Source organism: Cryptomeria japonica, chromosome 10 (assembly GCF_030272615.1).
Source record: "Cryptomeria japonica chromosome 10, Sugi_1.0, whole genome shotgun sequence".
NCBI classification, from domain to species: Eukaryota; Viridiplantae; Streptophyta; class Pinopsida; order Cupressales; family Cupressaceae; genus Cryptomeria; species Cryptomeria japonica.
Genome location: NC_081414.1, coordinates 3,413,187 through 3,428,112, shown reverse-complemented (window position 1 = coordinate 3,428,112; position 14,926 = coordinate 3,413,187). Strand labels below are relative to the sequence as shown.

The 14,926-nt window shown below is 35.0% G+C and overlaps 1 protein-coding gene across 1 annotated transcript in view; it reads right to left on the bottom strand.

Annotated features, from left to right (window-relative positions):
• Positions 1-4,499: 4,499 nt before the first annotated feature.
• Positions 4,500-14,926, bottom strand: part of LOC131069416 (uncharacterized) — a 49,223-nt gene continuing 38,796 nt past the window's right edge. The window contains exons 6-7 of the mRNA XM_058004830.2: positions 8,116-8,356; positions 4,500-5,004 (exon numbers count right to left, since the gene is read on the bottom strand). Coding sequence (XP_057860813.2) covers positions 4,703-5,004; positions 8,116-8,356 — 543 coding nt within the window. The 3' untranslated portion in view covers positions 4,500-4,702. The remainder of the gene's footprint in view (positions 5,005-8,115; positions 8,357-14,926) is intronic.

The window sequence follows — 14,926 nt, the reverse complement described above, 5'->3', positions numbered from 1 at the left end:
TAATCAATTATCCTATTTATTCAATTAAATATCCTAGTATATTTAATTAATAAATCAATTTGACATTGAATCATTAAAAAGGAATTAATCTGAAAAAAAGAATTAAAATTGAGAAAAGAAATCAAAATGGAATTATATTGAAAAATCTCAAAAAAACAATTAAATCAATTAAATATCAAAATTGAATAAAATATGAAATAAATCAGTTTTTCTAATTTTATCTTAAATTTAGTTCAATTTCCTTTAAAGCTGAGAAAAACATCCAATCACATCAACTCACCTGGATTGTACTTCCTCTTGGAAAATCTCTGTCGCTCATCGTTGATCAATCTTGACCGTTGGTCTCTCTCTGAATTTTCTATAAATTCAAACCCTCATCTCTCATAAAAAAAAGAACCTGGAGATTATTATTATTATGTTGTTTTTGCTTTAGGCCTATTGAGATTTTATGCATTGAGAATATTGCATTAGCTTAATCATATTGCTTAAATCATGTTAGCTTAATCAAACATATTCAGCTTAATCTTGCATCCATTTAGCTAAATTTCATACTCATATAGATTAAATCCTTCGTTTAGGTGTCATCTAGTCACTGGTGTTGCATATAGAAATCTGAGAGCAAAACTAAACTCACATCTACTAGAAGGCAATAGGTCGCTTTGTAATGGTTTCATTATTCATTGATTATTGATTTACTGACCATGCATTTAATGACTTAATTGAAGTGTTGTGTATTCTAATACAGATACAGATACAAATACAAATCCACTTTTTACACACACAATAATCACTACCTTCGACATGAAGAGCAAATTGTGCAATTCCTTAATTATCTAGCAAGGAAGAGGAGCTCCCTAATGAGGATAAATGTTCTATATTACAATGGAAGAAAAATTAATCGATTGGATACACTTGGATATGAATCCATGGATGAAGAAGTTAAATATCTAGATCACGAGAATGTTGATGAAGTGCTCCAACATGGTCATAATATTCGTCCAAAGCAACACGAATTATTTGCTTGTGATTTTGAACATCTAAGGGAACTCATGAGGCAAAAGTACAAAGGGACTACAATATTAGATAAAGACAAAAGAGTCCTTATTAAAGCCACAATAATGTATGTCTAGAATAGATATTGATTAAGGAATAGACAAGTACCTCGAATAGGTATCGCTAATACTATAGTGTCTAAGAGGATTGAACTAATTGTTGAAAAAGGAAAACAAAGCAAAGGAGGTGAAACAAGAAATAGTAACTTTGCAAACAAGATCCAATACAATAAATGTAGCAAGCTCCATCCTAGCCATTGGGAGGAGGAGGTGAATAAAAAGGAAAGAAAAGATTGGTGAAGATGATTTGTGTCTTGTGGAAGAGTCATGCCTTATGTTCCTCATGCTAATGGCTTCACTATTCCACATGATGTTTTCTTAACCAATTACAACCCTGTTGATATGGCTCAAGTTTGAGTCAAAATAAAGTTTTAGTGGGAATAGGAGAATTCCTTAGAACCTTGAACATAGAGAAAGGGTTTCGTCTTACTTCATTACTATAAAAGAAATAGACCATCTTATTGATATTCCTAATCATTACTATAAAAGAAATAGACCATATTTCTTATCTATTGTCTAATTTATTGATGATCTCTTCTACACCACATTATTGATCAATGGATGGCTAGTTCACAATTGTATGTTGGAATCTAAAATTTCAAATAATATCATTCCATTCCAGGTTATGAATGATTTAGGTTTGAAGGCGTCCAAGTCATATAGAACATATTTTGCTATGGATTTGAAAAGGGTAAATATTGCCATAAGTATTAACAATGTGGAACCAAGTGGTTATGTACCCAGACAAAATCAATGTGGATTGTACAACAAATTTTGGTATGTTACTTTCGATAAAGTGGCTAACCTGAATGGAAGGTAGTATACAAATGGATCTATCATGGGCTTCTTTTCCATTGGCATGTCCCCATTTGTAACAACTCATGTTATGGACCAAAATGCCTCTTTCTTATTTCTAATGTCTTCCTTATCCAATTTTGTGTGTGTTCTTCCTCTTCTTTTCCATGTCTACATCTAAGGTCCCTGAAGTCTCAAGTATGGAGACATGTCCAATATTCTAACTATTTAGTTATGAAGATTCAAATTTTGTCATCCAAGCATTCCTTACCATCTAAGTCTGACTTTTCCTTGATCCCCACCATATTTTTGGACTTCACCATCCCATCATACCTTTCCACACAACTCCATTTTTCCCTTTGGACTTATCCATCCACGAATACCTCACATCCATCCAGAAATGTTTATCTATCAAAACTAAAAAGCAAGTCATTTGAAGGAGACACTTGAACTTTTTTCAAAAACTCTTTATAAATTGCTTTTTAGTTTGCTGGATAGGCATGGGTCAACTAGAGTGTGAACCCTTTCTTTATTATTTAATTAAACTAATAAGATGAATTTTGCCCACAAAACTATGGTGGTCAAGAGCACACAACAACATCGTACTTGCAATGATAGTTTAATTTATTCTGAGAGAAGATGATCATCTAGGGTTAAGTTAAAGGTCTATAAAAATGAAATGTGAACAGGAGGAAACATGTGGGCCTCACGCATACAATCAAAAATGAAGTGGAAAACCCTCAAGAAAGTAAATAAAACTAGAGTGCAGACATGGTAAAGAGATTTGTCTGCAAAGCCTAAAAAATTCTTAAAATAGATGTCTTCCAAGATCTTTCAAATCCTCCCAGTGGAACAAAACATAAGTAAAAAGAAATCACCTTCGGAATTATAATGGTCCCAATTTGAAATTTTGAGATGATGCGCACAAGACTTAGTTGCAATATGCCTCTTAATCACAGCATCAGCAAAATAAGCAAAGACTACATCGAGGTTCTTAAAAACCTCTCTATCCATGTAAGAGCTGCACGTCGAAATGTTACAAGGCCACATTTAACTTGTTATTTTGTTTTTCGATTCTCTGCACTGTAAAGGCTCGGTGATATAAGGCTCTAAAATATCAACTCATTACTTTCAAGGGATGTGAGATGCACCACATAATATTCATCTAGGTGACAAAGTTATTTAAGAAAAAGAAACTCCCAACTATACTATATATGCCTCATTATGATTTCCTCTTTATAAATAAGTGCCTATCCCAGAAGCAAAAATCTTTCCAACAACAATTCTTTCCATCTAGGTCAGATGTCCAACAACTATGGCACCTTCTAGCAGGCCGATTGTAGCAGTTCTCCCACAATGGGTTCTGCTGGGAGCATGGCTCAAATCATCACGGATAAAGCCATTCAAAAACCACATACTTGCAAACGGTTACGGTTAAGTCATGGTAGAGCTTAATCCAAGTGTTTCAGTTTTTGGTCACTGGCAGAAAGTTGGGGTGAAATTCAAAATACTAATAGCTACACACCCTAAGAATACAAACTTAAGTTTCTGAGAAAAGTAAGATCCTAATGTTTAATCCTTCATTGAGTTTTCCATATGTTAAAATTCAATTTAGATGCAGGTAGATTTTATAATTTATTTCAAGTAGCGTAATCCATCCAATGCATGAACTGATGTAAATCTGAATATTTGACAGAGTTTTCATGATTATCAAATAATACACAAACACAAACTTGGACCCGCAAACGTTCATGAAATCCTACACTGCAATTTTACATAAAAGTGTAAATCATTTTCCATAAACACAAGAAAACATTCCCTAACACATTACATCGTGTTAATCTGCCCAGAGGTAAACATCAGATAATATTTTAATGATGTGGCGCTGGTGGAGAATACCTTCTGTGACAAGCAATTTAGTTTATACACCATTTACTATGCTTATAATAAGCAAGATGACTAAATTTCTTTAATCATAAGTTTTCTGTTTAGACCAACACAACTATTCAAAGTTTCGAACACTCATATTTTGAAGAAAATATCTTTTTATGCCATAGTTCATATTGTTATTTTTGCTAGAACTAGAAGTGACTACATTTTATACTAGCAAATAATTCCCTGGTCTGTAAGAGGATTCTTCATTGCAACAGAATGCATTCCAACAAATCAAAGGTATCGACTCATGCATGCCATATTCACAGTTGGTGATGCTTTGGTTTAATATTTACATGAAACTAAAGATGTATTACATCGAGAATCACAGAACATGATAGTGCTCACTCTGCAATACTAAGTTTGCAAGTAATCTTTAAAGCTAAAGCTTGTTGCACAAATTCAGGTATGGTGAGTTGTACCAACAGCAAAATATTAAAAAATTACATCTCAGAAAATTTATGCAAAACATCAAATTTCATAAAACCACGAGGCAGATTTACATCATTAAATTGACTTTGTCAAATGCATTATATCTGGAAAACATAAGCTCACACTGCACTTCCAGATATATATAACAATGTGCAGAACATGATAATCAATGAAAAAATTTCCTGGCAAACAAAAAACATGGAACTGAAATATTTAGAACACAACAGCTTACAATCTAAAAATGTCCAGAAATAGAATAAGAAACCTGTAAATTAGGGTCTCAATACATCACAAGTATGTGAAACCTGTAAATTTATGGACATATTGTTTAATGAAAAGACACTTGAGCTAGACAGGCCTTTATCAAGTTAGTTCATATATGAACTTCCAGCTCGTCTTACTATATCATGCAGTTTTAAAACAGTGGAACATCAAACAAACTCCCTGTCTGGAAATACAATGGGAGCAATCAGGGACCAAATATACAGAGCAGCCGTGATCCACTCGGTGCCAATACGCACCCAAACTGATGACCAGCCAACATCAATGAGTTTTTCACCATCTTTTGTTGAGCTTGTCCAACCAGTTAAAAGCATAGCAGAATACATGCTGGCAAGAGCAAAAATAATATGGAAGAAAGTATATGAATATGTGACAAGCTTCACTTCGTCTTTCTTCTTGTCCTTTTGTCCCTCCTCTATCTCATCAAGTGAGAGCAAAGGCTTCCCAGAACCTAGTGAGGAAAACCAAATGTGATTATGTTGATCCATATAATATATTAAAATGTGATCTGCTGTGAAATTTATAACCTTCAACACACAACAAGAATGGTAGAAATATAACAGAAAACAGTTCCTCCATTTCATTAAAATGCATGATTCATTCAAATTCCTATTATAGTACCATGAATCATCTTCAATATATGTGATCCACAATTGATCTTCACCAATATACTACATCAAACAGCCCATACCTGAACTGATTCTTTGTCATTCCCTGTATTGCTTTTTTTAAGATAAACATTATTGGTTAATTACTTAATTCTTTTGCAAATTTCATTATTTTTTGTTTAGATCTGGACAGCAACATGAATGAAAGATGAAAATAGCTCTAATCAGTTCAAAGAAGAAATATGAGTAGAAATATGATAATAGCGCAGACCAATTTCACCTCATAAGTTTTCAGAAATGTAGCTCAAAACTCCATCCTTGACCTAAGAGAATATTTTTCTACATCTGGAAAATCTCCGTGAATCCCCAAGCATAGAAAACTAGTTGGAACTCTACTTTTGTGCCAAAATTGATTAAAATAATTAATACAATTCAGCCTTTTGGCTAATTAAAAGAAATATGAAATAAAGTTTTGAAGTGTCATATTGAATATTAGATAATGATTGAAAAAAGATATATCTTAGTATGGTTTCCGGGTTCTCTTCATTCCACAGTGTTTGATTTTGTCATAGTAGCACATCCAAACATCCTAGAGTTGTTCAACTTGATTCTAACCTTGTCATAGGTTTTCACAGGTCCTACTATATAGTTGGAAGATGGCAAATAAAACAAAACAGAATCTCCTGTTACCTAAATCTGAGTAGAAGAGAAACATTAACTTTATTCACAAATTTCCCAAACAGTTGTGAATTTTAATAAACTTTCTATGGTGAAATTGTAATTCTTCTAAAGAGCTCTTTGGCAATATAAGGATATAAATTTCACATTTTAATAAGTCATGCCCACATTACAGACTCTACCATATTTATTTTTAGACAGTTCACCTTTAGCGACAATTTTGAAGGCTTAGAAAATTTCTTATGATAGGAATCTTTTAGTTCATTTGCATGCCACCTTTTGACTCTCTAAATGGTAGCAGCATTCTTGCATGTCTCTCGAAAATCTTCCTTGGTTATTTAAGGGTGGTTTTTTCGAATAAAATAGTATTCCAATCAAACCTTACTCAGTGTGGAGCCACGATATCCTAGGGGGTGTTCAAGCAGGTTCCTTTAAGTTTTGAATGTTTACAAGCTGAAAAACTAATGCATCCTAAGACTAGTCATGTCTTCATTGTAACTGATTTCATACTGTTCCTATTATCTGAGGTCAAGATGGTATTCTATTTGAAATGTGAAATGGTTACATTTGAGTTACTATTACTAAAAGATTTGTTGTCTGAATCTCCAAAAATCTCTGAGTTGATATATTTCAGTTTTACTTGAAGTTGCAATTTGAGTTGGAACACACTTCGCTACTAATTTCCTCATAATGCAAGCATATTAGCTACATTGCACAACCTTAAGTGCACGTTTGTTAGTGAACAATGGTTGGAGGTGGGTCAAACAAAGCCAAATATGAACTCATATTGCACATAATTGATCAGAGGTGTAACTGACAACTCCAACATATTCATGCTGCTGCCTACCATTTGAACCCCAAGTTTTACTTCTCTCCAACTTTCAAAGCAGATGTAGAGATTCTTGTTGGCCTCAACACATGTATCGAGAGATTGGTTGGTGATGTTAACCTTTGAGACCTCATACTTGATGAGATACAGAGTTATAGGGGCCAAAAGAGCATTGTTTTCTTCAGATGATTGCACTCGTAGGAGAGACACACTACTGCCAAATAAATAAAAAGTTTAGTTTTATTTTATCAATTATTTCAAATTTTACTATTACTAAAATCCTTACAAAGTTATAAATGACAATTGTTATCCTTGAAGATTCGTGATGGGAAGATTATGGTGCAACAACACCTAATCTTCAAAAGCTTGCCATCCACATTTTATCTCAGCCTTGTAGTGCTCTTGGTTGTGAACGCAGCTAGTGCTTTTTAGGCCATTCACACAGAGAAACGCAACAAGTTGACTCAAAAGTGTTTCAATGACCTTGTTTATGTACAATACAACCTTCAGTTGCATGAGAAGAATTAACAAGGGCAGGGTTCACATGCAGCACTTGACCTTGATGACATTGATCCATATTCAAATTGGAAGCGGACGTGACAACATATGAGGTAGAACGCGAGGTTGGTCAGCCAGCAGAGGTAGTTTCCTCACATGCACATCTTGTTCCTATCACTATGGATTAGACACCTTTTGAGGATATTGGACCTATACCATCTACTTCAGCAACACCCACACAGCAGCAACAAACATTTTTGAGCTTTAGTTATAGAGGAAATTTATGATTTATATTTTTCATTGATACCAAAACTTGAAATTAATATGTTTTGTAATCTACGATATGTAATGAACTCAAAATTATTCAAAGATTGCACTTGTTTTTTGGTCTATGATATGTATTTGACTCAAACTTTGATTTATATATCATGGAAATCAGCAATATGTTCTACAAATTCTGTGTATATGGGTGTTTTTGAAGAATAGTTTAAGAAATATGTATTTTCAAATGTGCAATAAATTTGCCGAGTTATTGCCAAGTTTTTCCCCGAGCGTTTTGCCAAGTCCTAAGTTTTTAATAATTTTGGCCTTGCCGAGTTATTGCCTGGTCCGAGTTTTTCAACTATGGTTTGATTTGTGGATTCATACAGACCATAAGTTGCAATATGGAACTTTCTTATGATTTTAGCAAGTTCTCTAAAGTTAGGTGCTAAATGTTTTCCAAGACTTGTCTCCTCCCACAGTAAAATATATATGTATGACCAACGGGTTACAAAGAGATGTTCAATGAAGCTGAAATGAAAAAACAATTGTTTCTCATAAACCATGAGAACTGGAATAAAATTCTTTTGAGAGATGTTATACAACATTATTCTACTTAAGTATGCCAACCTGTGACACTTGAAAAGCTTTAGAAGTTCAAGACAGTAGGATTTATAAGTGGAATGACCTGCTCTTGGGGATGATGGAGGTGAGAGTAATGTAGTTGAAGAACCAGCACGAACAGCAGAATAGACCACTGATAAAACTGTCGTAAGCATTCCAAGTATGAGAGTGCCTGTTGAAACAGCTTTTACATGGCCATGAAGACCATTGCATTCATAGTCCCTGGGTTCACTTGAAAGCCCACTGTAGCACAAGTATGAGCAGTACACTGATATTATCGAAGCTGGCAAGAGGCTTCCATTCACCTGTCCAAAGTTTAAAAAATGAATTATACTATTCCATGTAAATACCATATAACAGTAAGATATTCTCTGTAAGACCTTAATTCATATAGCAGTTAACCATGCAGAGCTAGAATTGAACATTACATCATCACAATTGCTAAGACTTCACAAGTAATTGGAGAGCCTTCAAAAACATATTTGGAGCCAAATGATACAGAATGAAAAATATATGCAACATTTCAGCATTGATAATGTTGAATTAGCAGATCCTCTATAAATAATACAAAATAAATCCAATGCATTTGACAAACAAATTTGTGCCCACACAACATCTGGAAATATCAGTCAACTTATAAACTACTCATGGTTATCATTTTACAACACAAGCTACAACAAATAACTTTATACTGTTGAGAAACACACTGATTTACAAATATCCCATTTCAACAAGCTCATGCAGCTTTGCAGACGTCTCTTTATTGTTTTGATCATTTACAAAAGTATTCCTGCTATGTCAATTTTTCATGTAAATTTTTCAACCAACAAGAACATATTCCTGTTATGTCAATTTTTCATGTAAATTTTTCAACCAACACGAACATATTCCTGCTATGTCAAATTTTCATGTCCCCAAATAACCAAAGTAGGTCAAGGCAAATCGATAGTAGATTCAATTAGGAGGAAACATGGTACTCCCCTGTTCGAAGATCAAAAATTAATTATGCCATTCCATATAAAGACCTTATGAAATTAAGATACATTCTCCGGACTCTCAGATAAACACTAGTTTAGGGCCAGTATTTAAACATGTAATGGCAACCTTATAGGCTAAAAGCAAAAATAGTTTAGGGAAAAAATCAGCAAACCAAAAGTATAAGATTTTTTGAAAAAAATAGGAAAAAATCAGATTTTAAAAAAACATAAAAAATTGTAGAACAAGAGACAAAAACTTAAGGGCATTTCCATAGCATAGAGATATAAAGAGCAAACAAAATAGAGTTCAACACATGAATTGTAGAAAATATTTTTTTGTTGTTTATATTCATATTGCTGATTACATAGGCAAATTTTCAGTTAACTTTTTAAGAGGGCAGTCACCAAATACACCAAATAGTTGTCTAAGTTTGAGATCAAATATTAGCTAAGTCTATGAAGTAACTGAGATCAAAAGTTACAGAAAAACAGTAAAAGCGGAAGCCATTTTGAAGTGAACCAAGTGATCCAAGAATTTCATTGTGATTGAGGCAAGGAGTTTTGTAGGGTTAATTCAATATTTTAGAAAGCTTATCAAAGCATATTCCACAATTGCAGTGCTTTATATCATAGCAGCAAATATCGTTTGGGGAAAAAATTGGCACACCATAAGTACAAGATAAATGGAAAAGGTATGTAAAAAATTGGATTTCAAATTGTAGAAAAATAGACACAAACTACTTTTTTAAAAACTTAAGGGCATTTCCATAGCATAGAGATATATAGAGTAAATAAAATAGAATTTAACTCATCATTGTAGAAAATAGATTTTTGTTGTTTAAATTCATATTGCTGATTACATAGGCAAATACTCATTGACTTTTTAAAAGGGCAGTCACCAAATACACCAAATAGTTCCCTAAGTCTGAGATCAAAGATTAGCTAAGTCTATGAAGTAGCTGAGATCAAAATTTATCAGACAGAGATCCAGCTACTGTTAGGAATTTAGTAAAAGTGGAAGCCATTTTGAAGTGATCCAAGACTTTCATAGTGATTGAGGCAAGGAGTTTTCTAGGGGTAGTTCAATATTTGAGAAAGCTTATCAAATCATATTCCACAGTTGCAATGCTTTATATTCCCTGATGGCAATTAGTAAGTCTTTTATATGGGGTATGTTGTTTGTAATTAGGGCTGGCGGATTCCAATTGCCTTGGGCAACATTGGAATCCGCCTCCAACATATAGGGCCAGGCCCAATACCTCTTGGCTCCACCTAAAAGGTCTCCACGCTACATCCAAACCCAACTCGCCTCCATGATAGGGCCAACCCTATCCAATTCACTTAAAAGGGATTAAATAAATTAGTTTGTTTAATTTGCAAAGAAGGCCGACATGATTAAGAAGTATCACTACTCCTATAAATAAAGCATATACTTCACATAACATCATCCATTCAGTTTTGCAAGAAGGTGTGAAATATATACTAAGGAAGCGAAATATATATTCAAGGCAGTTGATAACAGCGAACTACATTAAAGCGCAGCAGATCATTAATAGAAGACAGCGAACTTCAACAAAGGCAGCAGATCACCACCAAGAGAAAGAGAACTCCATTGAAGGCCCAAACAAACCCTATAGAAGGACTGCAAATTACTTGAAAGGTGCTGCTACCCCTGTTACACACAGCAAGTCTGATTAGGAGGACTGCAAATCATGATCTCCATTAGCGAACTAATTGTGAAGACTTCTATCTCATCTTCCTTGTGACTGCAACATCTATACTCCAGATAACTGTGTAATTATCAGTTGAATTCAAAACCATAATCAGATCTGAGGATCTTTTCTAGCTGGGTTTTTCCTCCTAGGAGGTTTTCCCAAGGTAACTGTGCTTTGTCTTTATGCACTCATATCCTTTACTATGCTTAAATCTGGAAAACAATAAGTTTAATTAACCTAGTTAAAACTAATTCTGATTTTCTGAGTTTTATTCAATCTGAAAGTACTAAAATTAACATGGTATCAGAGCTATAGGTTAGATCAATCTTCAGATTTAAAATTCGGTACACTTTTATTTCCAGATTGTTGTAGCTTTTGCAGATCAGGTCAATGGGGCTAAAAGTTGAAGATAGGCTTGATGGGAATCTCAATTTCACTACATGGAAAGTTCAAATCAAGTTGGCCCTAGAGGAAGAAGATCTTCTCCAATTCATAGAAGCGAAAGAGCTAACTGAGCCTACGGATGCTGCTGAACTAAAACAATTCAAAAAGGATGTTGTCAAGGCCAAGAAGATTCTCATTGATTCAGTCAAAGACCACCTAGTCACCTCTATTGCCTCATTTACCACTGCAAGGGAAATGTTCAGCCATTTACAAGGTACATATGAAATTAACAATCTCAGTAGGGCAATTACTTTAAAACAGCAACTACTTAATATCAAAATGGCTAAAAAAGATTCTGTTATTTCCTACTTCATGAGAATTTCAGAATTAAAGAATCGGCTAGGTTTAATTGGCCATAACCTGGAAGACAAAGACCTTGTCATGATTGCCCTAAATGGCCTACCTCACTCATGGGAGTCATTTATCCAAACTATCAGTGGCAGGACTGAGTTGCCTTCCCTTGATCGCCTTAAGAATGATTGCATTCAAGAAGAGTCTCGACTCATCACAAGGGGGCAAACCAAAAGTCCCCATGTAGATGATCACCTCATGCTTGCAGCTCAATGCAAGAAAGGGGGAAATTGGAAGAAACCTTATCCTAAAAGAAATAGGGATTTCAAATCATTTAGTTCCCAAAATCCTTAGAAGAAACCAAGAGATACCTCACGTGTCCGATGCTTTAGATGTGGCAAATTTGGTCACTATGCTAAAGAATGTCAGAATAACCCTAACCAAAGTGAAGCCAACCTAAATGAAGTCTCAGAACAAAATGATGACTTCCTATTCATCTCCGCTCTATCTAGCAGTGTTCCTTCAGATAGCAATACATGGTTGATTGACAGTGGTGCCTCCAAACACATTACACGTTACTGTGATCACCTTTCAGGCTTAGTTGAAAAGGATACCAGCCTTCACGTGGTAATTGGTGATGACGCTCGTTATTCGGTAAGAGGTTTTGGCTCTACTTCCCTAAATTTAGATTCTGGTATTTCCTTGCACCTCAGTGATATCTTGTTTGTTCCTGGAATTAAAAGAAATCTAATTTCCATTTTTGCTTTAGAAGATAAAGGTTATCAAATTGCATTTTCTGAGGGAAAAGTCCTTGCTTGGCCTAAGAAAGCTAATTTTAGATATGCTCATATAATTGGTCATAGATATGATAGTCTTTATAAGCTCTCTACTAACCCTATTCAAGCCCTCATTAATGAGGCTCCGGAATCCTGTGAGTTATGGCATAGAAGACTTGGACATTTGCATTATCAAGCCCTTCCATCTCTTGAAAGATTAGTCAAAGGTATGCCTAAACTTAGTCAAATTCATAATAACACTTGTAAAGGTTGTGCTATAGGCAAAAATGTTAAAAGTCCATTTCATAAAAGTGAAAATAGAGCTAAAGACAAACTAGAACTTGTTCACTCTGATTTATGTGGTCCTATGTCTATAGCATCTCCTAGTGGATTTCTGTATTACGTAATCTTCATAGATAATTTTTCTAGGAAAACTTGGATCTACTTCTTGAAATCTAAAGAATCTGATGAAGTCTTAAGTAAATTTAAAGAGTTTAAAGCATTAACTGAAAACTCCTCTGGTAAAAGAATTAAATGCTTAAGATCTGACGATGGAGGTGAGTACACCTCCGGTAGCTTTTATGATTTTTGTGTTGACTCAGGAATTAAGAGGGAGTTTTGTGTACCATACAACCCTCAACAAAATGGTGTTGTTGAAAGAAAGAATAGGACTATTATGGAAGCTGCAAAGGCTATGATCTACGATCAAGACTTGCAAACCTTTCTATGCGCTGAGGCTTCTAGAACAGCAGTGTATATCCAGAATAGATGTCCTCATCATGTCCTAAAGAACATGACCCCGGAAGAAGCCTTCACAGGATCCAAACCAGACATCAATCACCTCAGAATCTTTGGAAGTCCCATGTATGTTCATGTGCCCAAAGAAAAGCGATCAAAGTTGGAACCCTCCGAAAAGAAAGGCATGCTAATCGGATACAGTGAATCCTCCAAGGCATTCAGGATTCTCATCCCAGGTCAAAGGTACGTTGAGGTAAGTAGGGATGTTACTTTTGAAGAAAACATTGCTTTTAAGAAATCAAAAGGTTCTTGTCTTATTGATGAAGCTAATGACAATCAAAATATAAATGTTGATTCTAACCCTGAGATTCAGAGGGAGCAAGTTGAACCTCCTCCTCAAGGTGATCATGATGACCCTCCAAAACCCATGAATCCCATTGATATTCCTAGTGACATTGTCATTACCAAAAAGAGGCCTCTCTGGGTAAGGAACACCATTCAAGAAGCTGAAAGATTTGCTGATCCCAGAGGCACCTTTCGTGAAGCTCCTCATTGAAACTAAACCTTGCAGCGTTGAAGAAGCCTTAAGTCATCACGCCTGGAAGCTTGCTATGGATGAAGAATATTAGTCAATTATCAAGAATGATGTGTGGGACATTGTGCCCAGACCCAAAGGTAAATCTGTTGTTTCCTCTAAATAGTTATTTAAAATTAAACATAATGCTAATGGTAGTATTGAAAAATATAAGGCTAGATTTGTAGCTCGTGGTTTTTCTCAAAAGGAAGGCATAGACTATGAAGAAACATTTGCTCCTATTGCTAGATATACTTCTATTAGAACTATAATAACCATTGTTGCTGCTAGGGGTTGGAAACTACATCAGATGGATGTTAAGACTGCCTTCCTCAATGGTGTCATTGAGGAAGAAATCAATATTGAGCAACCTGAGGGTTATGAGATTCAGGATAGATTAACCCATGTGTGCAGGTTAAAGACAGCTCTGTATGGTCTTAAACAAGCTCCTCATGCTTGGTATGAAAGAATTGATAAATACTTGCTAAGTCTAGGGTTTTGTAAAAATGATGCTGACTCTAACATATACTTTAAGGTGTCCAATGATGAAATGCTAATTCTAGTTCTTTATGTGGATGACTTATTTCTTACCGGTAAAGATGAATTTATTAATAGATGCAAGAAAGAACTAGCTTCAGAATTTGAAATGAAAGATTTAGGTCTAATGCATTATTTCCTAGGTCTAGAAGTATGGCAAAGATCTAACGAAATTTTTCTAAGTCAAGGAAAGTATACTATTGACATTTTGAAAAGATTTAAAATGATGGATTGTAAACCCATGTCTACTCCTATGGAATCTAACTTACAGAAGTTAAGTGTTTCTGCAGCTAACTCTGAATTTGCAGATCCATCCAAGTACCGGCAATTGATTGGTTCTCTGATGTATCTAGTTAACACTAGACCAGATATATGTTTTGCTGTGAATGCTCTCAGCCAGTTCATGAGCTTGCCCAAACATGTTCATCTTGTTGCAGCCAAGCATATCCTAAGATACTTGCGAGGCACAGTTGGTTTTGGGTTGAAGTATTCACTTAACACTCCAATAACCTTGGAAGGTTATTCTGATGCAGACTGGGCTGGTAGCGTCAAAGACAGGAAAAGCACCTCCGGTATTTGTTTTAGCTTGGGATCCGCAGTAATCTCTTGGGCTTGCAGGAAACAATCCTCAGTGGCATTGAGTACTGCTGAAGCTGATGTCCATCAACCCAGTGTTTCATGACAGGTCAAAACATGTGGAAACTCACTATCATTTCATTCGGGACATGGTGCAAAGAGGTGCTATTCAGCTGAAGTATGTCAGCACTGATGAGCAGGTTGCAGATATTCTTACCAAGCCTCTATCCAAAGTGAAGTTTGCATA